This window comes from Eschscholzia californica, unplaced genomic scaffold, assembly GCF_041429995.1.
Source record: "Eschscholzia californica isolate CP2 unplaced genomic scaffold, dmEscCali1.0.p SCAF_1, whole genome shotgun sequence".
In the NCBI taxonomy this organism is placed as follows: Eukaryota; Viridiplantae; Streptophyta; class Magnoliopsida; order Ranunculales; family Papaveraceae; genus Eschscholzia; species Eschscholzia californica.
Window position 1 is genome coordinate 21,758,836 of NW_028238198.1, and position 25,915 is coordinate 21,784,750.

General features: G+C 36.5%; 5 protein-coding genes, 1 long non-coding RNA gene and 1 other non-coding gene across 9 annotated transcripts; 3 read left to right on the plus strand and 4 right to left on the minus strand.

Moving 5' to 3' along the window:
* The first annotated feature begins 786 nt into the window (after positions 1-786).
* Positions 787-3,343, plus strand: LOC147565134 (uncharacterized). Of its 2 annotated transcripts, none has more exons than XM_086651631.1 (4): positions 787-1,753; positions 2,163-2,255; positions 2,348-2,415; positions 2,695-3,343. In XM_086651631.1, exons 1-4 carry the CDS (start codon positions 1,130-1,132, stop codon positions 2,819-2,821), a joined length of 912 nt encoding a protein of 303 aa, XP_086507757.1. In that variant the 5' UTR covers positions 787-1,129; the 3' UTR covers positions 2,822-3,343. The 2 variants fall into 2 exon arrangements, with proteins under 2 accessions (XP_086507757.1, XP_086507758.1); XM_086651632.1 differs by lacking the exon at positions 2,695-3,343 and adding an exon at positions 2,492-2,609 and having other exon boundaries at positions 944-1,753.
* A 1,206-nt stretch (positions 3,344-4,549) lies between these two features.
* LOC147565135 (1,8-cineole synthase) lies at positions 4,550-6,780 on the plus strand. Its single transcript, XM_086651642.1, has 2 exons — positions 4,550-5,694; positions 6,281-6,780. Exons 1-2 carry the CDS (start codon positions 4,899-4,901, stop codon positions 6,619-6,621), a joined length of 1,137 nt encoding a protein of 378 aa, XP_086507768.1. The 5' UTR covers positions 4,550-4,898; the 3' UTR covers positions 6,622-6,780.
* Positions 6,781-7,311: 531 nt separating this feature from the next.
* LOC147565136 (uncharacterized) lies at positions 7,312-8,591 on the minus strand. Its single transcript, XM_086651640.1, has one exon. It carries the CDS (start codon positions 8,479-8,481, stop codon positions 7,486-7,488), a length of 996 nt encoding a protein of 331 aa, XP_086507766.1. The 5' UTR covers positions 8,482-8,591; the 3' UTR covers positions 7,312-7,485.
* A 32-nt stretch (positions 8,592-8,623) lies between these two features.
* Positions 8,624-10,741, plus strand: LOC147565137 (uncharacterized). Its single transcript, XR_015230116.1, has 2 exons — positions 8,624-10,059; positions 10,356-10,741. It is a non-coding gene; the product is annotated as an uncharacterized LOC147565137 (long non-coding RNA).
* On the minus strand, positions 9,066-13,527 carry LOC147565138 (5'-adenylylsulfate reductase-like 3). The gene is made up of 4 exons (XM_086651641.1): positions 11,690-13,527; positions 10,647-10,834; positions 10,424-10,548; positions 9,066-9,952 (listed from the first exon to the last, which is right to left on the minus strand). The coding sequence occupies exons 1-4, from the start codon at positions 11,885-11,887 to the stop codon at positions 9,507-9,509; spliced, it is 957 nt and encodes a 318-aa protein (XP_086507767.1). The 5' UTR covers positions 11,888-13,527; the 3' UTR covers positions 9,066-9,506.
* A 1,759-nt stretch (positions 13,528-15,286) lies between these two features.
* TRNAY-GUA (transfer RNA tyrosine (anticodon GUA)) lies at positions 15,287-15,372 on the minus strand. Its single transcript is given in 2 exon segments — positions 15,287-15,322; positions 15,336-15,372. It is a non-coding gene; the product is annotated as a tRNA-Tyr (tRNA).
* Positions 15,373-16,233: 861 nt separating this feature from the next.
* On the minus strand, positions 16,234-22,284 carry LOC147565140 (putative pectin methyltransferase QUA2). Of its 2 annotated transcripts, none has more exons than XM_086651643.1 (9): positions 21,631-22,284; positions 20,283-20,988; positions 20,063-20,195; positions 18,895-19,135; positions 18,588-18,813; positions 18,302-18,471; positions 17,904-18,207; positions 17,282-17,420; positions 16,234-16,747 (listed from the first exon to the last, which is right to left on the minus strand). In XM_086651643.1, exons 2-9 carry the CDS (start codon positions 20,978-20,980, stop codon positions 16,595-16,597), a joined length of 2,064 nt encoding a protein of 687 aa, XP_086507769.1. In that variant the 5' UTR covers positions 20,981-20,988; positions 21,631-22,284; the 3' UTR covers positions 16,234-16,594. The 2 variants fall into 2 exon arrangements, with proteins under 2 accessions (XP_086507769.1, XP_086507770.1); XM_086651644.1 differs by having other exon boundaries at positions 21,162-21,633.
* Positions 22,285-25,915: the final 3,631 nt, after the last annotated feature.

The following is a 25,915-nucleotide window of genomic DNA, read 5'->3' on the forward strand; positions in this document are numbered from 1 at the left end:
TAGAGAATGGTGAATAGTGAGCCTTCACATGTGAAGGCTCACTATTCACTTCTTTATATTATAGAGCTGATTTGACATAATAGATTGTTGGCCCTTGGTTGTCATAAAATTTATACTTGAGTCCTTAATATCTTTTATGAATTGACAGTTGTGTCCTATTACTTTTGTATTCTAGTAAACTAATAATACTATTTAATTAATTATATAATTATAAATGGCCATAATTAAAATTTTATTAATAAACATAAAATGCGTAACAAAATACAAAATTAGATAATAAATAAGATCATATCGTTTCGTAGAATGAAGGTGGTGGACATCAAATTGGTAGATACGGAAGTGGTGGATACGGAGGTGGGTATGGAGGTGTAGATGAAGGTGGGTATGGAGGTGTAGACGGAGGCGAATCTAGAAGTGGAGGCGAAGGTGGAGACTTACCGGAGTACTAAATAATTTTACGGGAGTAGTTATTACGTAACAATATTAGTTTATATTTTCGTAATTTGTAGTAATGTACGCATTGTAATATCTCTAAGATTTGTAGTAACGTACGCATTGTAATATCTCTAATATTATATGTATTTTTTAATATAATGTTTTTATATATAATCTATATTAATTATATTTAATTTATCAAAGAAGTTATAAGTAATAAAAGTAATAAAATAATAAAGATGCCAATATAGAGACTTGAATAGTGTTTTGCGTTTGGAGTGAATCTCTATTTAAGGAGTGAAATTATAGAGATTATGTCAATATAGAGGTTGGGCGTTTGGAGATGCTCTAAGGACATTCCTTAGTGGAGATCCTTTTAAAAAATTAAATAAAACAGACTCAAATCTAAATCAATATTATAGGAAATAAACCTTAAATTATGTAAATGGTCATTTCTCATTAATTTTTCTTAATAGGTTGGGAGTTGGGCTAGTTGGCTCATGAATCTATCTATGGTTACTACAATTTCCTTTTACTTTTGTCTCTCACTTTTTCCTCTTTCCCTCACTCTAGTTAATTGGCCTCCAATATTTTGGTTGTGCTTTCTCTTCCCCCTTTGCTTCATTTCCCTCTCTTGTCCAAAATTCTCCCCTCCTCCTAAAACCCATCATCTCTCTCTCTCTCTAGAACTCTAATGGCGAATTGTTGCAGTTTCACAGCATCTAAAGACATGTATTACCGATATTATTTTGGATACGCAGGACTTAAATCGGTGTCAACCGATTTAGGTGAAGGAACAATAATTCATTGTTGGATACCCAAAACCCATAAACCCAATAAACCTAATCTTCTCCTCATTCATGGGTTTGGTGCTAACTCAATGTGGCAATGGAGTTCTCTCCTTAAACCCTTTTCCCCCAAATTCAATCTCTTCATTCCTGATCTCATATTCTTTGGTGAATCGTTCACAACTCGTCCTGACCGATCCGAATCGTTCCAAGCTCAGTGTTTGATGAAATTAATGGAAGTTCATGGTGTTAAAAAGATGAGTTTTATTGGTGTTAGTTATGGTGGGTTTGTGGGTTATAGTTTAGCCGCGCAGTTTAAGGATTCTATAGAGAAAGCAGTGCTATGTTGCGCTGGGGTTTGTTTGGAAGAGGAAGATTTGAAGGAAGGTTTGTTTATGGTTTCTGATGTAGAAGAAGCGATTAGTATTTTGTTGCCCCAAACACCTGAGAAATTAAAGAAGCTTATTAGTATGTCTTTTGTTAAACCAGCTAAATCCATTCCTTCTTATTTCCTCAGAGATTTCATTCATGTGAGTTTCATTTTCTTCATTCCCATATTTTAAGTTTTTTTGTTTAGTGAAATTATTTCTCAAAATTTGGGCTAAATCTGATTTTAAAAACAAAATTCATCTCAAATATTTGGGGGGGTTTATTTTGGATGAGGGTATATGAATATGTTCACACACACAAACCAATTCCATTTTGGACTTTACTTTTAGATTACTCTTCCTTCCAAGAGGCTTCAAGTATTATTCTTTAATAAATTGACCTCACTAGCAATTTGTCTTGTTATGTCTTATAATATATATATTCATAGGTAAGGCCCAGTAAACTCCTTAAAAGATCGTTCCAGAACAAACGTATGAATTAAGTTTGTCACTGTTGTAGACACGAGTTATACCTAGTATATATATGAACTTTGGAATTGTTTTTTTATAGGTAATGTGTACAGAATATGTCCAACAGAAGAGAGAATTGATCCAAGAGATACTAAAAGATCGAAGTCTTGCTAATCTACCCAAGATCACTCAGGTCTTTCTTCTTGTTTATATGTTTCGTCTTCTACTGATTTCTCGAGCTGAGTTCTTTCTAACTCTTGTTGGTTCTATGTATCAATTGTGCAGCCGACATTGATAATATGGGGAGAACAAGACCAGATATTCCCATTAACTCTGGCTCAGAGGTTAAATAGGTAATAAATACAATATCCTTTGTTGTCTGACTCGTCTAAGTCTGACTTGTGGTTAAGAGTACAATAGTCATTTCAGGTGATTTCAGATAACAGACTCTCAACCGGGACTCTAGAGACTCACTCTTGTGTCTGATTTCAAAGGTCCCAAAATTAGCTTGAGTAAGCCACTCAGACAAGTCTGACACACGAGTCAGGTAGAAAACAAACATTACGAAATCGAACTTAGACCAATTCAAATCTATCTAAATTAAGACATCTTCTTTTTATAAACATATGCAGCCACTTGGGAGAACATTCGAAACTAGTAGTGATCAAGAATGCTGGGCATGCTCTAAATTTGGAGAAAACTAAGGAATTCCACAAGCACTTGAAAGCTTTTCTGATCGACGATCATTCTGCTTCATAACCGTCATCTACCCAAGAATCACGGAAACAACAAAAATCAACTACCAACTTCTAAGTTATCTTGAATATACTACTATTTTAGATAGTAGTTTTGGCACAAATATAGAACCGGGAGGAACCGTTCCAGCTCCCAAAGACCTAAAAGGGAGTAGGGTAATTGGTTTATTCTTGGTTATTAGGCTTCTTGTTACATATGAGAAGAAGCTAGCTGAGCTTCAACAAGAAGAGGTTGGGGTTCCTCTTCATGGGATCATCACAGTGAGTCTTAGGTTCTCTATATACACAGAACTCTGGATAAATTAAGAGTAACAATCTTGAGAGTGAAGTGTTTCCTGTCAGTGGCTAAGAAAAATGCTATACTAGTTTCCCTACTATACTTATTTTTTTCTTGTTGGAAGAGTTTCCCTACTATACTCTTGTTGGAACTAGTTTCAACAAAAAAAAACTCTTGTTGGAAATATCTAATTGTACTTATCATTGATTTATATTTTAGATTGACCTATGTTGGTATGTTCGCCGTGAAGACACTTTTTTTTGTTGGAAAAAGAAATAAATAACACTTTTAATAATATAAGGCTATGGTTTCAGCAAAGGAGACTGTTGGTATCAAATATTGTCGATCTTGGAATCAGTCAGAGAAAAGAGACTCAATGCTAGATCTCATTTGAGTGAGTGATTTTGCTTCTTTGATTCCCGCTCTTGCTCTTAGAAACTTGGGGGAAAACCTATAAAGATTTCTCAAACCTCTTCGACAGACAGTCAGATTACTCTTTGTAGTTAAAGTGTTGATTGATCCTTGTAGAATGTATTCAACTTACCTTCTTCGAGGTGATTTGATACCTTTTTAGAGGCTGCTTTGGACCGACTGTTGATAGGTGGTGTGGATGAAGCGGTTTGGATCCACCATTCAGGATTCAGAGTAGTGTTAGGAGATTTAGGGTTTCCTCTTTGAGTTTATCTCGTATCTTGGATATTTAGAAGTTCCTTTTTTTATGATCCTTGCTAGATATCTTGCCAAGTTGATAGATTCTTTAGGAGATGTTTCCTCTTCCGGGACTCTTGAAGCTCGAGTTACTTAAATAATTAACATCTTGGCCGTTTGAGATCTTTGGGAAGATTCAAGATTGAGTCGATAAGCGTGCGGTGCGCTTCTGTCTTCCCATGTTTAGGGCTTAAGACATCGATCTTGTTTACGTGGACTCTCCTGTACTTCTCGCGAATCTCAAGACAAACTTGGTTGTATTTGAGGCAGAACGAGGGCTAGAGCTCTTAAGATGATCTTGCCGACCTCCTGATTTTGGACTTAGGTGACAGACCTCTTTGGGCTTAGCTATCATGTTGTCTTGAGAGGAGTTGACCCATTGAGTTTTTGGTCTTTTTTTGGTTTATTGGCGATAGTCAACTGGTGACCATTTTATGTATCATCGGAGACGATATCCATCTTTGCAACAACCGATTTAATTTGCGAGAAGTGGTAGGTGGTGACAAGAGATTATAGGAATGGGTCACAACTTTAGAGAGGAGAGCAAATATGAACACCGGGGGCAAACCGATAACAAGTTATTTCTTGAACTAAAAAACAAGATCATCTCCTAAATGAAATTTGATTGAACATAATATTATGCCTCTGTGGGCGTCTAAAAAATTATGTTGTGGGCCTTTAGCCCCACCATTATATGAACTTTGATAATTGGAAATAAATGTAGTGTATGACTTCATAAGGATATTTGTGGACAATCCAACCTAAATAAGCAGTAATGTTCTCAAAACTAAAAGCTTTGAATTTGGTCAACCTATTTTGACAAGAACCCCCAAAATCTCCAAAGGTTCTTCTTACATCAAGAACAAGGAAGGACACATTCAAATATCTAACTATTAGGTTAACCTCTACTATTAGTTTGCGAGAATCAACCGACCCTAAAAGAGATCCAAAATGCTAGCTTACCTTCTTCTCACTTCCCTCCAGAAATAGACAACTCTCTCAACCCTTTACCATACAATTTCACACAATTTCCTCTTCTCTCTCTCTCTCTCTCTCTCTTCGAAACGTTTTCCACCACCACTTCCCCACCGCCGCCATGTCTTCCATTATTTTCTCTAAAATCATCTCCTCCATTGGTATCCCCGCCGATAAATCACCACTTTCAAACCTAACCCACAACCACAAACTCCTTCAAATCCTCCATCAACTTCTCTCTTTCTCTCTCTACTGTACCCTTTACTTCCTCAATATTCTCCTCTCTCTCTACCCCATAACACTAAAATCTTTCAACTTTCTCTCTCTAAAACCCCACTTTAACAACATCAACAATGAATCGAATCAGTTAATCAGCAATGGAGATCACCCAATTTCTTACTCAAGCAGTACTAGTATTGGTCGAGCACTTACTCAAATCCTTACTATCATGAATCAAATCCCAGTTAGTTCTCGAAAATACGAACTTGTTCGCTCATTAGCTGAGAATTTAATCGATGAGAATCTGAAATTAGGGTTTGATTTTCTTCGTGAGATCAATTGTGTGGTTCTTTCCTCTGCTTTTTCAACAACTCTTTGTCAGCTTGAAGATTCGGTAATGGAGGAAGTTGATGTTGGATTTGGACCGTTGGATAATATGTTGAATCGGTTTTTTCGTCCGGTTCGATCTTTTGGTGACTCGGCCTGGTTTAAGTTTGGTGGAGGTGGGGGTGTGAATCGGGCCGATTCTGGTTTGAGGGCTGAGAAATTTGCGGCGGAGTTGCTTTGGTTGGCTAAGAAAATGTCGGCTTGTGGAAATGGGGAAGTAGCCGTTTTGAGTTGGGGTTCGGCTTCTAGACTAGCTTGGCTATCTCTTTCGGCTGAGCCGCGACTCCAAGGGTCTCTCGTGAAGGTCTCAGGTAACCTCTGAGCCAATATTGATACAATAAACTTACAACAGTAATTCAGATAAACCACAGTAGGGAGCAGGAACCTATGACACTTGTTTGTACCGACTAATCTCATAGACGAACTTCCCAGACCTAGTTGGGGTAATTTTTACTATCGTCCACTGGACTGACCCAAATTAATGCCTAGTGAGAATGTGGTGGCCACGCGATCAATTACGCGCAATGTTGGAGTTAACCTCATAATAATGGTGGGAAAGGTGGTGATCACTTTATAAGGGTGAATGATCCACCTCTTCACTTAACTTGTAGGGTGAGAGAAGCCCAAGACCACTTCAGACAACGAAGGTCCAAACCAACACGCACAAATGGTACAAGGAGAGGGAAGACAGTCGTCCAAATCCTAATGTAGAAAGATAGTTGAAGTTAATCCCACGTCGACTGTGTTAGAAAGTGGCTGTCACTTTATAAGTGTGAGGAAAAGCGTCGTAGCAAATAACTTTCAAATTGTTTTTATCAATTTTATTGAGTATCCTGAAGGACACCATTATTTTGAAAATTTTACTAAAAAGAAAACACCTTACACCTTTGTTTGCAGCATTTTTACTAAAGGAAGCAAAAGAAATGGGGAAAGAAAAGGAAATAGAAAGCGAACAGCTCCGACAAATAAGATTGAACCTATTAATGTCATGGTTACCGTTCTTGTGTCGAGCGAGCAATGGAACTGATGCACCCGTGTTGAGCAATGGTGAAAGAGTTGAAGTAGAGAAAGTAATTGAAGACATTATAGAAATGCTAAGGAAGGAAGATGAACAAGAGAAAGTACTCAATCTTTGGCTTCAACATTTCACTTCATGTTCATTGTCTGATTGGCCTAATCTTCAAACTTGTTACTCTAGATGGTGTGAATCCTCAAGGAAGCTCTTGCTCATCTCATAAGTTTGGAGTTTAAGGTTTTAGAGGATTTGATATCTTAAATAATTATTCTGTGAAAATTGTTACCATTAAAGTTGGATTTGAATGCTGTTATAATCTATAGTAAAAATTGGTCAAGTACAATATTAACATAACATCAATACTTTGCTTTGTTCAGGTCAATCAGACTACTTTTTTATTTGACCAAGTAGCATTTTCTTTAGTTCAACAAAAAAAAAAAAGTAGCATTTTCTTTCTATTGCCTTATCATGCAAATATACAAGTGGAATCGCTTTAGTTTGTTTGTCCACGATCTCTTTATTAACGATGCCTTACTGTAATAATCATCATCACCCTAGCAAAGATTTTGCACAATATAAACCTAGAGCCATCAAATCTCTACAATTAGATTCAACTAGAGAAAACAACGGCAACCTATATGATATATATAGTATGTGCATAGTATGTGCATATACCCACCGTACAGGCCACTAGTTTAGTTGGTTATAAGGCCGTTTGTTTCGAAGTCTAATTACGCGGTTATCTTGTTTATCACATCTTTTATGTATCGAATGCTATTGTGATGACTTTCGTAGTCACTTTCCAAAAGAAAAAAAAAAGAAAAAAAGGAATAATTTTTTACCTAATTTGGGCTAAATGACTTTTCTTGTTAAGAACTTCAATTTATGTGACTACCATGAGAAAAAAAAAAAGTTGAATGCTATTGAAGTTTATTGATGTACATTTTGGTATTATCATTGAATTCCCATTTCACCTTCCCATATGAAAACAAAAAGTTCAGATACCACATTTCTAATATAAAACTAAAGAAAGGTTTGAAGTTCAAGTTACTTGACTTTTCGATCAACTTAAGCAGAAGTTGGGAAATCAAACTCGGACAAAGAGAGAAAACAGGAGAAGGAATATAGAACATGTAGCAAGTAGTAGTGGAGAGTACCCGATTCTTATAGCTGAGGAGCCTGCGCTCCAAAAGTTGCTAACTGGACTGTAACAATCCGTACTGCTATTACCATTTTTGCAGACACAGACGAAGTCATTTCGAGGAGGGGCATACCCACATATACCATCACTCTTCTCGCAGGAGTCACATATCATGGCTATATTGTAGTTATCTAACCCAACTTGGTTATATTTCAAAGCTACCCCATATTCCCACCGGTTTGGATCAGTCGGAATATCACCGAGATTTATAACCGATACATAGCTGTTACATTTTAGAGAAGGAAGGTCTAAGTCGCCTTTGGAGTTGAGATTTGCAGGGGAGTAAACACAGCAGGTGTTGATGGAGGAGAAGATGGGCAAACCTAGCGAGGTAATAGAAGGGCAGGTGTGGAGGGAAGTGCAGAGATGAGTAAGAGTGGAATCACATATTGGGTTACCTTTGGAGAAGAAAGAAGAAGTTGGAGGTTGACATGCTAAGAGTATGAAGATAGACGGGCCAAGTTGAAAAGGAGAGGACCAGTCGAGCCCGAAGCTGTGCTGAGAGGAGTGCATGGAAAAGCAGGTAGACATGAGTGGTGGGGCAATGGTTAAGGTGGCGGCGGCATAAGATATGGATGTTATCGGATAAGAGCCTGCGTGAGTGGTCAAGACGAGTTGTTGTTGATCTTCTCCGCTGGCTTTAGTGGTTGAGCAGGAGATCGAAGGGTAGAAACGAGGAGAGCCACAACCATGGCCAGTGCCAAAAGGGTATCTGATTGGGAGAGAACCACACTTGTTTTGGCATGAAGAGGGAGGAAGTGGTGGTTCTATGGTTGCTAGAGCACCGATTATGAGAGAGTGGAAGAGGAGGAAAAGGAAGAAGAGATGGTGATGCTGGTGATAGTGGGTGGTAGTCAAGATCAAGGAGAAAAGGAAACCCATTGATAACTGATTGGAGATCAATCTAGTAATCTAGATGATTTTTGTTCTGCATAGAGTGATATTTGCATGTACTGTTTTCTAGCTTAGCTTTCAAGTTTCCTATATGAGAAGAAAACAGAATATAAATGGAAAAGCCAAGGTGTTTTTCTTGTTTTTTCTCCTTTTTCATGAGTAGTGGAAGTGGAAAGAAAGGGTGATGGGAGGTGGGGTCTTTCTCATGCACTAGCTAACTTAGAATATATTCTGCTTTGTTGGCTAAAAAGCAACTGAGATTTGCTTTAGGTGGGTAATACTTACCTATAACAAGCTGAATCATGCTACGACCATTGTTTAATCGACCTCTTCTGAGAGCGCGAAGTTCGCCATCGTCATCCTCGCTGATGTTGTTGAAGTTAGTAACTTGGACTCCTCATCATGGTTCAAACCCTGCATATCTCGGGAAAAAAGAACATCTCAAGAAGGTGAAAAAAAATATAATCAGGTTAAATGACAGTATCAAACTGAAGAAGCTGCAAACCAGTATGCTGGTTCGAAGATGAAGCACAAAACAGCTTGAGTTTCTTCTGGTAATAACGACCTACCACTTTCCAACAGATATCGCTAGATTAAATACTAATTGAATTAGAACATCGTATGTAATCTTCAATGCAACATTTTGATAGACCTAATTTGAATTCGTATTCTGAAAACAACTTAACAAGAGACTAAGCTAGAAATTGAATGAGAATAGTAACAATTAATATGGACATTGAAATTGGTCAACAATATCTTTAATAGAGGACAAGAGTTCACTAACAAAATAAATTTATGAAAACCCTTCGCTCTCCATTTTTGGTCACCAAACCCCGAAAAGACATCTTTCTCTTTTCTTTTCCTGATTTCTTTCGCTCTAAATGGGTCTAAATTCCATCCTGAAAAACAAAACGATCTCCCTGAATACCATTTCCGAACCAGTTCTTTTTCTATGTAGAAAAGGAACTTTTCTGTTTTTTTCTCGAAAAGAGCAAGGGTGTGTCTTTCATCTTTCACTTGCTTGAACTCGCCGTGCTTGAGCTAGCATCACTAATTGAAACTGAAGCTAACGACTTGGATGCCCATGTCCTCGCATGTATTGCTCGTTCCTGCAAATTACTCTTCTTGCATGGGTCTTTCAGAACTTTGAAAACATGCATTGCTTGGGATAGGAACGCCATAGGACATTCCCATAAGCTAATCAATCTTGCATTTCGGATGTGTCTTCTCCAAGCAGCAAAAGCATATGAAAATAGAGACGGAAGAAAGAAGTAGAACAATCTAAGAAGCACAAATGCAGTGGCCAGTGCCAGATATGTCTCTTGTCGAAGTATCTTCTCTGGAGACCTGGCCCATGAGAATGGGCAGCTTTCTTCCTCTGTATCCTCAAACTCCCCTAGATTTGTTGGGTTCCCAAATTTCTCTGAGTAGTTTTGCTCCAGTGACACAGGTTTCATTCCTAGACAATAAGCATATCCACGATTAAATAATCAGTTATAATTCTACAATTAATCAAGGATCTAACGATAGAATACCAATGAGATTATGATGAAAAATACATCCCAAGTATTTGGGATGGACCAACCCCCCCGAGTGACTTGCACACCAGATCTGGGTTGGGGGTACCTCAAGCCAATCCCTTTGTGAACCACCGAGTTTGTTGTGTATAAAACTTATAGTTCGAGTCTAGCTGAATTATTAGAGTAGAGTTTGTAGCTTATGTGTAAAAATATCAGATAAGAGATACACATTGGCAAATATATTTATACACACACACACACACACACATGTTTGTATATGTATATATATATAAACTTCTTATATTTATATACATTTTATTGTTTATGAAAAGTCGGGTTTAGTAATTTGGCAGACACGGTTCAAATAATGAAAACGGAGCACCAGAAGAAAGATCAAAATCTGAGCTTACCAGTGACATCGCTATAGAAAGAGACAAGAGAACTGAGGGTCCGTGAACCATGATATCTCACTCGCATCGTGGAGTTTAAGAGGAAAAGAGTAGGGAATCCATGAACCCCATACCTTGAGAGTATGCTGTACCAATTTAGTTTATTATCAAAATAGGCACTCTAAGAAACAAAGCAAAGTGAAACGCAAAAGATGAAACAACAGGGAATCACTAATTCTCAAACCTTGGCTTGACAACAGATTCTTCAAACGCAAAATGGAGAATGGAAGGATATAAGGAAGACAAGACAGCAAAAGTTGGTCTACAAGTTCTTGAGAATGGACACCAAGATGCATAAAAGAGTATAGCTACGTATTCGTTGCTATTCTGGTGAACCAAATTGAGCACCTTCTGCAACGAAACATCATCCCCCTGCAAAAAACACAATGTTAAAAGATAACCAATCCAACGTTTAGAGAAAAGAGTAAGAGTTAAACACATCCGAGTGTGCTACATTGCGTATGAATATAACTCAAGTGTTCATTAAAATGATGTTATAAGTTATCTAATAAGGTTCAACTCGTACAAGACCAAGACTATAAGAATGGAATCAACCATTATTAATATAAATATATATACTAGGTTTCTACCGCGCTCTACAGGTGCGGTAGATTCCTTTCGGCTAAGGCCTTCAAACTAGAATATGTAGGTGACAACGCACCTGTTGCAGTCAAGCAGTCTAAGTGGTCCATGTATATCGGAATCGTGCGTACGTGCAGCCGTATGTGTAGGTCAATTTTCGTTTTTACACCATCAAAAGTTATACTGGGACCTGTAATACGCATCTTTTATGCGAATCACAGGTCGTTTGTGTGATCATAGTCAACAACACGGCATGCGTTGCTTAGTCAACCACAGGGTGGGTCTACGAAGAACTCGCTTGCCTAGGGTTGCGGTGGGTATAGATATATCCACCTTGAGCACCAAAGCTTAAAGACGCCTATTCTAAATATAGTTATTAAGGTGAAGCTCCAATTTAAGAACAAGTATCAATTTAGGCATCAATATCATCATACATGTCAACTAAAAGGTAACCCTAATTGATCTCCTTGCATTTCCCTTTCAAGCCTAAAGTTTTCCAGAAAAACACTCAAAATACAAAATTTATTTAGAAAAAGTGAAGCTAATACAGCATTAATCATGAAGAACAATCGGAGAAAATCATTAACCCATATTGACAACAATCAAAAAAAATTACCAGAACAAATAAAATATCATCATGAATACCTCTGTGACGCCGAAAAATTCTCCACGGGGATCAATATTCGAGAAAGAAGGTGTATCAACACATAAATTTCGAGACTTCAAGATCGAATCTGAAATAGAAATTGGAGAGCAAACGGCCGAAGAGGAAATCCTAGCACTTTGACCACACACGAAAACAAGTAAAAAAACAAACCCTAGTTGCAATAGTCTATTCCCCATGGTTTAATCCAGAATAAAACAGCAATAGAGAGAGAGAGAAAGAGAGAGAGAGAGAGACCAACACCAGAAACCCTAAAGAGGAGAATAGATTAAGATGGTACGGAGGGCATTTTAAAGGTGGGGCTCAGGTGGTTGATGACGGTGGGTGAAGGAGATTACCGCCGGAAGAGATTCACAGAAGAAGAAGAAAAGGTGTCGGCTTTTTTAGAGAGAGAAAAAGATGAATTTTGTAGAGAGAGAGAGAGAGAGAGAGAGAGAGAGAGAGAGAGAGATTATATTCTTCTTCTCAGTCAGGGAGAGGTCCAGCGAAGAAGATGGTGAATATATCGATTTTTCTTTTCAGATTTTTTTTAAGAAAATTTTATCCTAATACTGATCAATTAGGGTACGGGCCATCTGACGTGGCATTTCAGTAAAATACCCAAGAAACTAGTATGTTACATTTGAATACTTTGTCAAAATATCTAGGGTCCGTTTGTTATGTGAGAATGTCTGAGTAAGAAAATTCGATTTTTTCTAATGGATAAGAAAGTCAATTCTTTCACATGTGAAATCCAACTTTCAAATGTTTGGTAGGGTTGTAAGAAATCTGAGAAAATGGTTGGGTGCCTTTAAAAAGTCATGCACTCTTCTATTATATACCAATTAATTAACTGAGGGTGCTTCCAGAAAGTTCATCACCATCTTCTTCCTGGTGTAGATGCATAAACTTTCCCAAAAATGGATGCAATGGTTACATAAGATGTTGATGATTTCATCTAAAAATTCGTCATCATCTTCTTCCTGTGATGAAGCAAGAAAATTGAAATCTGCGGGCCAGTTATTTTCTTGAATTTGATCTTCTCCTACTTTCACCAAATAAACCATGAAACCAAATAAACCAATCCCTATATCATACTCGATCACTCCTTCTTTCACCAAATAAACCAATCCCTATTTAATTTGATCTTCTCTTTGATTATTTTTTGTGCAATTCCCTGTAAATGAAAGAATCATGTGTAGAATCTGAGGCTATCTCTTCGTTGAATCAGATCCTCTAGTATGATTTGGGCGTTTTTCATTTTCTAGGTCTATGGTGATTTTGTTTCTGTCAATTGGCTTTCTTACATCTTCAAACATATGATCAAGAACAGGAAAACCATGATCTTCCATCATTTGAATCTCTTAGAAACCCTAATTTCAGAAATCTCACATTATCATGTCTTTTAATGATGATAAGGCCTGTGATGTATTTCAAAATCGAATTGAGAACACATAAATTGGATCCAGATGTATTAATGATAGAGAAGCCAGATGTTTTAGATGATAGAGAGATGAAGTGGGAGAAGGAGATATTCCCCGGATGAATGCCAAAAATCATTGGCATCACATCTTGACTTGAAGAATATATTGATGATGAATGTCTTTTAGTTCGAATTTTCCTCTGTGATTGTCTAGCTACATCTGATTCAAAATCGATATTAAAGATTAAGGTGAAGAACTACAGAGAAGTAATGATAGAGAGAAACAATGAGAGGTGTTATGGGAGAAAGAAGATTGAGAAAGAACTAGTTGCGTGCGGGTCCAGCAGAAGAGAGGAGAGAGAGCGTGTTTTCACGAGGGAGAGGATGAGAAAATGGTTTGACCACGTTTTTTGTGAGAAAATAAAACATCCCTTTTTCCTACTTTTGTTTTCCAATGAGAAAGCTGTTTTCTTACTCAGTGGGTCCATCAAACAGTAGAAAACCGATTTTCTTGTGAAAATGACTTTCTTACTCACATTTTCTCACGTATCAAACGGACCCCTAGTAAATTTTTCTTGATAAATTGACAATGTTAGGCATTACAAGGCATTGATACATCATGAAGATGTGATAAGCATGATAACAACTTAAGTTCAACCCTTAAAGAAAGAAACCTAAAGTCTAACAGCATGAAAAAGGCCTAAAACTCGATAAATTTATTACATTATTTGTACATTTTTTGATGTAGTGGTAGGACATCCCTCTTAAGTCCATAAGGTCTTAAGATCGAATCTCGATGGAAGCAGTTCATCACGAAGATTTGTTGCATGTAATTTAGGCACTAAATAAAGTAGATGTTGTCGGATTTTTGGAGTTTAAGTCAACACTTGATTAGGTTTTGGGCTTAGGTGTCAGACTACAATTTTATCTTATTCATTCTATTTGTAAAAAATGGCGGGCAAATACACTTTCGTCTTGCATTCTTAGTCTTTTAAACTATGAGAATCCTTGTAATGTTACAGTTGATTCTAATGAATAATACATGCCAAAAACTTACTTTCATAAAATAAAAGACATTGTCCGCTTTTTTGGGGTCGAGCACAACTCAGCGCGAGCACTTGCCCAACCGGAAGAAGCAGCTAGAGACCCTCGAAATTTCGACATCATTTTAGGCTTAAGCTCATCCTACCCAAGGAAGCAGCTAGGCATTGGCATCATGTTTCAACAGAGTGTCTAGGCTGATATGTCTGCCGGCTGCCGGAAGTTGTCCAAGACAAATATTACAATCTATATATATCACTTTCTTTACATTTAAACCTAACCTCACCTTATCTCTATCTATCTTTTTAAATTATGGTTGTCTTATTTCATAAAAAAATAAATAAATTGTGGTTGTCTTTATTTACACTATTTTCTTACCATTTGATGATTCTGAGGATAAAGATTTATCTTTAAAATCCACAAAAATAGTAGAAAGTTGAAGATTAGTCTATAAAACTCTAAAAGAAATGTGGATGATGGTCGTAGACCTACTACCTAATTGGGCGTAATTATTGTGTGGGCTCATGGGCTCATTGCAGGTTATGGTATTTAGAAAACCTTCGTGTTGCACGGTCCACTCTGGGTCCAATAGCAATGATGTGCATTAAATGCCCATTGTTGTCGTCCCAACCTACGAAGAATATCTACTTGTTTATGAATAATCAGACATTTATATTTTCTTTTCATCAACAAACATCAATAAAGGTTCAAATTGAACAAAAGAAATATATGTATACATATATTTAACTCAAACAACTTGTATATAACTTATTCAAAGATGTTCAAATCATTTGAAAACAAAAACTAAATAGGTGTAGGGTTATATGATTTAAGGCATCGTATGAGAGATAAGGAGCACATTCAACTCAATTTCGAAGAAATATTTAGAAAATTTCTTATCTCCTAAGTCCTAACTTCTTGGATCTCCATCAATAACAGTATGTTGAAAAGTCTGCATCATTGCACCCACCCAACTTGGTCAAGTAGAAGAAAATACTAAGAACAAATATGGACTGTTTGGAGAATTGGGGTTAAAAGAGTACCCAAAAGCTGTTTCCAGCAAAATATTAGTTTGAATTGTAAATTTTAAAACTAATAAAATGTTGGTAAGGAAGGAAGAAAGAGAAAAAAAGAATCCGACCTACCGGATTCGAACCAGTGACCTAAGGATTGAGCTGCAACTACTACAGTCATCCGCTCTACCAACTGAGCTAAGGTCGGATTTGTGTTAACTTCAGCCATTAAGTTTTATTTATAGTTACTTTCGCACTCTTAGAAAAAATACATTTGCTCAAGTTCATCTTGGTTAAATGGCAATATATATATATATATATATTATGTGGTCAATGGACTGATGGAGAGATGAGTGTTCGAATCTTACGTATCTAGAGCAGTAAGAAACCTTTCCTTTTCAGCTAATAATTGGATTTATCGAAAAAGATCATAACTAGGACTATAACAAAAATAAGAAACACAAAGACCTAGTTTGTTAAATAGCAACAACAAAAATAATTGTTTCAACAAAAAAAAAAGAACTAAAAAAAAAATCATTATTGTAAATAATTATTATTTTAAAATTGCTACAAATCATTTTGAATAATTATGTATTGTTCTACTCACCAATAACTCTATTTACTTAATTTTTTATGTTCTGATTGTTGATCTATAAAACGTGTTGTTATTATGTAGGATCAGTATTGAATGAGCACTCATTTTCTTTTTTCTTTTTCTTTTTTTGTTGAGAATGAATGAGCACTCATTGACGATGAGTAGCTCGAGCTTGGGTAGAAACTCTAAATCAATAGTCTCTATTTTTAGTCAACTCTCTCTCCATCTCTCTCTTTTGATGGTCTTTTTCCATCTCGAGTCAACTCTCTCTCTCTCTCTCTCTCTCTCTCTCTCTCTCTCTCTCTTGATGGTCTTTTTCCATCTCGATTGACGGTTGATTCGTGTTTAGGCACGGGGCGAGTCTAGTTTTGTAGCCTCTCCTATCATTTTCCAATTAAAAAACACTAGCGAGTTTTACAATCTAAGCTACTAAATGAGCTACTAACAAAAAAGAAAATCGAAATTCTACCAAAAGAAGAGGAAAAAGAATCTTCATTTCATTAAGAACTGATATATTACAGCTAACATTCAACTTGTTTATTCTCTAACTTCATTACAATTTGAATCAACTTCATCATACCAAAAAAAATTCAAATATATTATATCATTGAATACGATTTGTCGGTTCTAATTACACAGGCCCCATGAACGCCTTACGGTGTGCCATAGGAGTTTGCTGTTCCGTTCTTCTATTTCTGTCCAAAACTTCAAGAAAAATGTCTTCATTACCCTCTGTGGGTGGTGAGACTTTATGACTAGTAACTTATACCGATTGATATAGTTAAAACAATCTGTCTTTCTTCCGAATATGTACTTGAGTAGCTTCATTTTGGACTTACAGTTGCTTGAAGGAAGGTTTTTGACAAACAAGGAGTTTCTCATCATTATTGGCTTCGATTGATATTATTCGTGCTTCCCATCTTAACCGTGTTGCTAGAGCCCTCGCCATTTCGATGAGGTTCGAGGTGTCATGAAGTATCACCCAACCCTGCAGATATACAAACTCCACATATTGTTTAGCTTTTCTATAATAAGACATTGGTGGCAAAATAGACCAAATTTGAATGCAACGTTTATAAATGATCAAGCGATTGTGACAGTACATGATGGTTAAGAAAGTTCAAATAACAGTGCAAAACGGTTTTCAAGCGATGTTCTTCTTACTATTATTATTACTTTAACGAAAATAAACTGTTACAATTGAAAATAAAAAACATCATTGTAACAGTTATTACAAGCACGTGGAAAAAAGCGAGATATAAACGAAAAAAGATATGTGAATTCTTTCTTAATGGTCGTCTTAACTTTGCAGTTCATTTTCGGGTATTTCTGACAAAAGTGAAGGGATTTTTGCTCACTTCTAAAGCTAAATAGTACTTTGAAAATTAAAGAACTCGCTCTATCATGGAAGCTACAATTAATACGAATAATAATAATAATAATAATAATAATAATAATAATAATAATAATGCAGCATTATGAACGATACAGGATAAAAAAGAGACAGGATTGTTTTACTTACCTCTGGACGAAGCAACCTATCTATTTCTGTCAATAAATCAAGTGGTGTGCATCTACGTTTTTGACTGGTTTCGAGTGAAAGCAAGCCCTTCGCGTGCACCATATCGTAAGTTCTAGGGTACGTTGGAAATGCTTCACACCTGTAGACAAAAGCTGACTAATATTAGAATAGAGATTGCAATTATAAACTATAATCTTGGTAGTGTTCGTTATTTTTCTTTTTTCCAAAATCCAGATTAGAAATCTGACTCAAGATCTAAATTGACGCAAATTAGATTCCTAGATGGTTGTTACTTTCTAGGACTCCTGCATCTGACTTCTCTAAATGGCCGAGCGGGGCCGCTTTTGGGTGCCTTTGAGTCCAGCATAAAATAAGTCTAGAATATAATAAGAGCCCGTTTTTTAAATAATTTGAAATGACTACTAGTACCCCCTAGGGCCTAGCCCAAACAAGACAGATTGAGACGACTCCAGATCAAGACAAGTCAGAGTGAGGCGAGTCAGATTCAGACATAAAAACAAACGCCATAGGCTGTCTATATAAAGAACACGGATGAACGAAACAGAATTAACAGGAATGAAACGCTAAAGGACGAGAAACAAAAATGAAAAATGGCACTTACCAGTCATGAAGTACACCAACCAGACCTCTATCAAGGATTAAAGGAAGAGAATTTGAGCCACTAATAGGAACCACATTCATGACCCAAACAGTTTTTCCCGCTTCTAGTAATGCAGAATTTAAACCACCAAAACGAGCATTCATGTCTAGGACATTTCTTAGCATGTTATACGGTGGGGAAGGATCCTCGTCTCCAGGTCTCTTCGGATGATCTGAAAATATAATGGGTGATAAGAGAGACCAGTAATTACGAATTACCGAGTTCCAAGTTAGAGCATCTTCAGCAAACTCTTCCGAACTCACACCTAACAAACACGAAATTGTATACGGATGTAAGAATGAGCGATCTGTTAATATTAGGAATATGTTCATGTTGATAAAATGGAAGTATAGAAGTACCATGAATATTAAGTTCTGTCGAATTTAACTTAACCCGTGAAGGCCAGGTTTTCCGGGCTTCAATAGGAATCCAACGACGACCTCGGGTCCCACCTATACAAGACTCAAGTGGTCGATAATATGGAGATTCAACATCATGGGCCTTGCTGCAAATAGAAGGTCCAGATTTCCTAGCAACACAAGCATTAGGCAATTTCAGATAAGAAAATTTCATGTTTATCTCAATGATAATATTCATAGTTGAAGTGCTCCGTACAGAGTATTCTTATGAATGTTGATCGCTTACCGAGAAGCATAACAGTCCATATTACGGGTCTTTTTCCAAACAACGGTTTCATCTTGTTGTGATAACATTTCCCAGCAAAGGTTTTCGGCGAAACTTTGAATAAGTGCCCATTTCTTCTGATTCTCTTTATTACGACGTGAGCCCTGAGTATTGGTAAGTGGTGATGTCCACACAAAATATCCACCAGGCCTCAGAACTCTATCAACTTCAACCAAGTATATACCATCTAAACAAAATATTTGAAAAAGTACAAAGTCAACAATTGAATGGAAATTGTGGTTGAGATTGAAGAAAAAGAAATTGGTACCTTTCTGATCCCAATCAATTCCGCATCTTGCACAATGCAACATATCGAAAGAAAGAGACGGGTAGGGTAACTGCTTCGAAGTGAAGGAACCAATCATTGCAGGAAGACCTCTTTCGAGTGTTAGTTGAACTTGACTGCCTGATGTCTCAAAGTTTGCAATACACATCGTCAATAATTGTTTCGAGAAGAGATGTGCTCCGAAACTACCATAACCACACCCGATATCCAAGATAGTTCTAATCTGCCAGTTAAAAATGCAGATAAGATAGTTGAGATTTAAAATACAGAAATATAGTAAAACTCATTGGCCATAAATATGAAACATATTTTATTGTATTGATGGTTGATAAGTTTCCGGAAATAAAGACGTAAAAACCCGTCTATAAGATCAGAATATTGGAACGGGAGATAGGGCATTGTGCGCTAGTTCATGAACTACCAAAATAGAATTTACTACCATACATGAAAATCTGTAAAGAATACCCTTTATGTACTTTACTTTTTAATCACCATGTTCCTAGCATATCATGCACATACAAGAATCTGAAATTGACATAATCCCCCACTTTATTCAAAAATATACCCCAACTAATACTTTTTTCTTTCTCTTTTAAGCCTTTGCTGCTTTCCTGACAACTATTCGACCATTTTCATTATAATAATAATCCGGAGGGAACTTGTTTTTAAATATTATTGCTTCTATCTTTAACTTTTGTGTTTTGGTTTTTGATAAGCAAAATCTTGCTTTTGAAGAATCCGAATAGTAGTATAGAAGTAACCATGGTTCCGATTAACACGTTATAAGGAACGACCAGCAGTTCTATGGTATTCTACATAAAATCTTGATTGCTGTACAAACTAGAAAATCAAGTTACATTTTGTAAGAGGAAATTCTGTGAACACCCACGATTTGGTTATAAGCACCTCCTACCGTTTTTGACACAGTAATATGTTAAATTGCACAGAATCTACGCTCCATCCAGTCAAGTGGGTACCCACCTCGGAAGCCCCAGAGAGCCAAGTTGAAGGTGTTCAGGGGTTCCTTTGACCCAAAGTCAAAGGCGCACGGGTGTGCCAATAGCCAAGCCAAGTATGCTTGTAGAATTTCCCTTTGTAGGAAAGCCACAAAGATATATAAGATAATGGAGAATGAAAACAATTCACTCACCCCAGCTTGAATGAAATAAGATTCATTTCTCAGCCCAATCATTTCGGCAATTTGATGCGAGTAGTCTTCGATTCCATCAAACATAAGGGAGTCCGAACGAAAAGATATTTGATCTTCCTCTAACATCATCATTCTACAAAATGGATCAAAATTATCAACTTAATTATCACAGAATGAAAGTTAAACAGATAAACTGAAAACCAAGAAAGTCTCCACAAACCTTTTAGTCAAGCTACCCGAGGAAAGAACTTGTTGTGCAGTGATTTTTACATTGCCAACCCAGATAACATCTCTACCAGTAGGCCATCTGAGAGGAATTCTGTAATTTCTAGGTGGAAGGATTAAGCAACTTTCACGCGATCTTTGATCACATTTACGGTCATATACATTTAAATCAGGCGAATCCAAAGTAATATTATCGGAGACATTAAAGCAAGGAACAAAATTCTCGGTTTCTTGAGAACAGAATTCGAGTTCTTTCAACCTTGCCGGACCTAGAGAGAGCTCCCCAATGTCCAAAAGATCCGAAACGAGTTGATCTTGGAGTCGTCTATAACCCCTAAAGATGTTACCTCTAGAAGATCTTGAGATGGAAATTGTCCACCAAAGAGACCCAAAAAGAGCAACAAACACAATGAGAACTAAACTGAATTTGATCAAATTTACAATCATGTTTTGTCTATTTCTAGAATTCCCTATGTTGAAGGGATCTAATCCAAACCCATTTTCTCCTAGACCAAGTTTAGAATTAGAATTGCAAGTTAAACCAATAAGAAAACGAGATGATAAAGACGTATTATCTCGAGCTTTATCTACATCTTCTTTCTCTGATTTATCCTTCATCTGAGAATCCCATGAGTATTGACTGCTCTCTGCAAACCGACCACCCGATATACCTCGATGAAGTGGCCTTGACATTCTTCAACCTTCAAAAACCATATAAACAAAAACCCAGAATGAATTCTTCATTTTCATTAATAAGAACAGACACAAAGCAAAAAAATGACATCTTTTAGGTAAAATCTGCAGGTCATTTCATAAAACAAGATCCAAGAACCCAATACAAATCAAATCAAGTTCTGGGTATCAAGTAAAATACCTTGTAAAAACAAGTTGAATTTGTAAATGGAAGATTTATGTCAAACAGAATCAAAGATAGAAGAGAATAATCAAGCACCCAAAAACCTAGATTGCTATAATCACACAATTCATAATGAGAAAATGACAGCCAAGGAAATTCAGTTCAACTCTTTTATAAGTAGCAGAAGTGAGTTGAGAGTAAACCCAAACCTCAGTAACAAAATTAGAAAACTAATTCATATATATTGTTAGATCAAATCGAGAAAATAATAGAAAAATCAAGAACCCTTTGACTAAAAAAGGATTACCATTAAAAAAAAAACTCATAATTGAATCAAAGTGGTAGGGAGAGAAAGTTATTTGTTTGTGTGGGGTGGGGTTAGCTAAGGCAACCGACATAGAAACCGCGTTCTAGAGTTCAGACCTCTAACCAAATCCATCCATGAAAATTAAAAAATGGAAGTAATGAAGAAGAAGAAGAAGATTACCTTATTGAAGAGAGAGAGAGAGAAAGAAAACCCTTCTCAATTATAGTGGAATTGAACTTTAAGATTTGATGAAATCCTTCTCCTACCCATCATTCTCATTTAATCATAGAGAGTAGTATATTAAACTGAAAGTGTAAAAACGCGTCTAGAGTGAGAAAGTTAGAGAGAGAAAGAGAGAGATTTGGGTATCTTTCTTTATTATCTTCCAATCAATGTGAAGCTGATCTAAGAAATTATAACAAATTCATGTAACAAAAACAAAGGTTTCAATAAATGAATGTAAAATTTAACCCAGTTGGGAGTTGCCTCACAAGCAGCACCCTATCCCCTTCTTATAATCCTATGAGCTAGAGAGAGAAACTAGAGAGAGAAAGTAGAGAGAGAGAGAGAGAGAATGGGGAGTGATCCATCATCCTAACTGCAATTTGTATAAGTTTGGTACTTTTACACTTTTACTGGAGCAAGCAAAATTTGCTCACATTCACACCAACGTCATCCCACGTTGTAAATGTCCATGGGCCGAGAGGCCCATTAAGGAAACCACTAGGATCCACTCAAAGCCCATTAAGGAAAACACTAGGTTCCATTCAATAATATTTGGCATATCTGGAAAGGAATTCAGTAGAAATCATTCAGTTTCCACCCATAAAATCCAATTATTTTTTTGCCTAAAAAGCTACATAATGATGGATTAATTATTGTTTTGCTCCCATGATGTCGCCGATGTATCTGTTTAGGCCCCAAAAATTATCCAGTATTTTTGTTTGCCCCCCTTCCTAATGTTCTTTTGCAGGGATGTTAGGTAATTTTTTTTTCTTTTGCGGGTTTACAATCCTTTTATATTCTAATTATTTTTTCCTGTAAGGAGAGCGATCTACCTCGTGTAAGGAGAGCAATCTACCGAGGGAGAGAAATTTGAGAGAGATAAAGGTAGAGAAATTTTGAGAGAGTAAGAGAGAGACAAAAAATTTCAAAGAGATCTAGATAGACAAATATGTGTGAGAGAGTGATAAAGAGTACTGAAAAGTCAACGGGAGAGAAAAGAGAAATCTACAAAGAGTGAGATGTTCGAGATGAGAGGGAAAAATCTGAGATTGAGAAAGATAGAAAACTAAGAAAGGGAAATCCGAGAAAAGAGAAAACAGAGAGAGGGGAATAGAATCAAATTCTTTTCTCTCTAAAATTTCCTTTCCCCGAATTTTATCTCTTTCATAATTCTCTCCTTTTCACTCTCTCATAATTTTATCTCAAATTTTACCTAAAATTATCTATTCGTCAGGTATATTCTATTTCGGTCGTATTTCTTTGTTTCTCTCTCTCTCCATTAGTTAAGAAATTCTCTCTCTTCTTCTCTCAAATTTCTCTATCTCATTCTCGACAGATTGAAAATAATTTAAGGTTGTTGCATTAGGAAAATACAAAATTCTTTGGGGTACAAAATATTGTGTGGAGAGAAAAAGAATTTCCATATTGTTTTCCCAAAGCCCCCCCCCCCCCCCCCCCCTCCCACCCCTTCTTCTCCACGACAGCAAGAGTCGGCGGAAAACACCATTCTTGACGACCCTTAACAAAATAAAACTTTCTCTTTGCTTCCTCATCCTCTCTTCTCTCCCACTGTCTACTCAAATTCCAAAGCAAACAAACCATTACTCCTATCTCAAACTTCTCCCAGAGGAAGCCAACAAAAGATGAAGGATTTTCAATCCTTCGTAACTAGCGAAGGGGTTCAAGATTTTTGTCCTGAAACCCTTCGACCTTATTAGGGGTTAGAGGCCTTCCCTCGGGGTTCCTCTCCGCAAAGAGAGATAACTCCACACGAAGACAACTCTCTGTCATCAACCCGGGCGAAGCTTCAAACAGAGAGGGAAGGAAATTGAGCAGAGAAAAGATAAGGTTGTGGTCGCCGTCGGGGGGAGAAAGGAAGAAGAAAAATATTTAAAAAAAAAAAATTGAAGGGTTGCAAGCAATTAAAGTCTGTTTGCGACCCTTATTGTTGGAATTTTTGGACATATATTAATAAAATTAATATTATATAATTAAAAGTTAAAAGAGATTTGTAAATAATTGTGACTATTCACAATAATAGTTGAATTCAAATTTAATTATTAATAGTTATCTTTTGGAGAAGATACAACTTTACATTATAGATGTCTTTTGATTTCTATAAATAAGTGATTCTCAAATATGATTTAGTGTGATCAGTATATATCAAAAGTGTAGAGAATTCGAGAGAGAATAAACTATTATATTAATTTTTGTGCCAACAATATCTTTGTCATAATCTTCATGTTCTTATGCTCCTACCGTGAAATCTTCATTAATTACTTGATGCAGTTTCACAAAGGCTCGCATATCTTGGGAAGCAATTTGCCTTATACCTTCAAGTAATCTCAATCGAGAGGGGGCAAATATTGCTTTAAGGAAAGTGTACCTAGTACGCGTTTCAAACCTCTAATCTTCATCCCTCTTATTTGCGCATCCGAAGACAATATTTCTAACACTTACAACGTGAACAGAAGAAATGGTTGTGAGTTGGGGAAAACACAAAAAAAAAAAAAAAAAAATTTGAAAGCTTGCTATAGTTTTAATACTCTATAACTTCAAATTTTCTTTGAATCCATCAAGATAAGCAAAACGTACCTCCTTAAAGAAGATTTAGTTGTTTCCTAAAACATCGACCTAATTAAAAAAAATACAAGAAAGAGAAGAATCACATGCAAAATAGAGGGAGGGGTACTTGCAAGCACATACATGATCCACTGCCTTTAAAACTAACAAAATTTCACAATTCTGTTAGTTGAAGGGTAACACTAACAAGACATTAAAAAGGGAATCCTTAATTGCACATAAGTGAAGAGGGAGGGAGGAACAATTGATATTCCCTAAACTTTGAAGAAAAACTATAACAACATGAGGGTACATAGGTAATTGTATTCCAAGCTCCTTATGTGGGAGTCGGTGGAAGAATTGTTGGATGGGTAAGGAAGAAGGTGGTTTGTGGGCTGAGATTTGTTTGGTTTGGACTTTGAGTAGGAGTAATGAGCAGAGTGGGAACTCTGAAGAAGAGTGTGAATGTGAATGAACTAATCAATTAAATGAATTGAGGGAGAGTCAATAGGGGCCCCTAAAAACATGACAAACCAAACAGCTATTTGTAACGGCTTTTCACCTATTTGTAACGGCTTTTCACCTATTTGTAACGACCCGTAACCGTTACAAATGTACCGTATTGGTTATATATATCACTTATACGACAAACGGAGAAAAAAATATAACTTCTTGGAAAATTTTTGTTGACTCATTTATGTTGGTAGGTGCAAATGCACCCAACACATACTTATGCTCAGGCAATTTTGTGGCATGTATCAACACACTAATTTATACTCTAAGCCTAATTTAGGAGGGTCATGGTAAGTATCAAGTCCACATAAGAAGAGGTTTAAGTGTGGTATCGTCTATAAAGAATTAAACACATCTTCTTCCGTACAAAAATTGTAAGGCTCTAAAACGAAAGAAAAATAGTATTGCTACTTGCTAAGAGACCTAGGAAAGAGAATTTGTTCTGAGTTTAGAGGGTCTTGCTACTCGGTCACTGGCATCACTCAATCTTTTCACTCAAATGACATATGGTACATGCACCATCATTGTCTATCAACTACAACTCAAATGAATGGATACTATTACAACTAGGTCAATCCAACCTCTTTTAAGTGTTTCACATAAGGAACCAAAAGTTGCTCAATTGTCTTTTGTCATGTCTTTAGTATTGATTTTTTGTCATGGAACCAAAAGTTGCTCAATTGCATTGTGCGTTATAGTTCATGAGTCAAGTTGTCTGTTTATTCAGAATTAGGTTTGCTTTTAAATCTTAGTTCCTATCTTTCCGTTCTTGCCGATCTTGCCACTTCCTATTATTTCTACATGCACCTATAGCCTATAGGTGCTACTTCTACTTTGTTTTAAGTCATAAAAAGATGACCTATCTTCATCTAGTACCTTGGCATTTAATCCATTTCCATCCTAGATCAAGTGAATAGGATGGGACAGAATGTATATGTCAATTTTTTGGTACATGTTTGTTTATTTAGGGGTCTCTGACTCTGGTCTCTCAATTCTCAAATGTTAGACTGAAACAACATGGGCATTTAATTGTCATTACTCCATCTACTAGGGATTAGCTACAACCCCACACTCATAACTCTCCCATGTTTTTGCCCTTCCTATTACTTAATGGAATAACACAGCCATAAATTTTTTCCATCTCTTTGTCACATTTTACCCACTT

Coding starts and splice junctions, on each gene's coding strand:
- LOC147565135 (XM_086651642.1), top strand. CDS start 4,899: ATGTCTTCCATTATTTTCTCTAAAATCATCTCCTCCATTGGTATCCCC. Junction 5,695..6,280: donor GTCTCTCGTGAAGGTCTCAG/GTAACCTCTGAG, acceptor CTTTGTTTGCAG/CATTTTTACTAAAGGAAGCA.
- LOC147565134 (XM_086651631.1), top strand. CDS start 1,130: ATGGCGAATTGTTGCAGTTTCACAGCATCTAAAGACATGTATTACCGA. Junction 1,754..2,162: donor TCCTCAGAGATTTCATTCAT/GTGAGTTTCATT, acceptor GTTTTTTTATAG/GTAATGTGTACAGAATATGT. Junction 2,256..2,347: donor ATCTACCCAAGATCACTCAG/GTCTTTCTTCTT, acceptor TCAATTGTGCAG/CCGACATTGATAATATGGGG.
- LOC147565140 (XM_086651643.1), bottom strand. CDS start 20,980: ATGTCAAGGCCACTTCATCGAGGTATATCGGGTGGTCGGTTTGCAGAG. Junction 19,136..20,062: donor CTTATTTCATTCAAGCTGGG/GTGAGTGAATTG, acceptor TTTAACTGGCAG/ATTAGAACTATCTTGGATAT. Junction 18,472..18,587: donor ATGGACTGTTATGCTTCTCG/GTAAGCGATCAA, acceptor TTGTGTTGCTAG/GAAATCTGGACCTTCTATTT.
- LOC147565138 (XM_086651641.1), bottom strand. CDS start 11,887: ATGGGGAATAGACTATTGCAACTAGGGTTTGTTTTTTTACTTGTTTTC. Junction 10,835..11,689: donor AATTTTTCGGCGTCACAGAG/GTATTCATGATG, acceptor TGTTTTTTGCAG/GGGGATGATGTTTCGTTGCA. Junction 10,549..10,646: donor GAATCTGTTGTCAAGCCAAG/GTTTGAGAATTA, acceptor AAATTGGTACAG/CATACTCTCAAGGTATGGGG.
- LOC147565136 (XM_086651640.1), bottom strand. CDS start 8,481: ATGGGTTTCCTTTTCTCCTTGATCTTGACTACCACCCACTATCACCAG.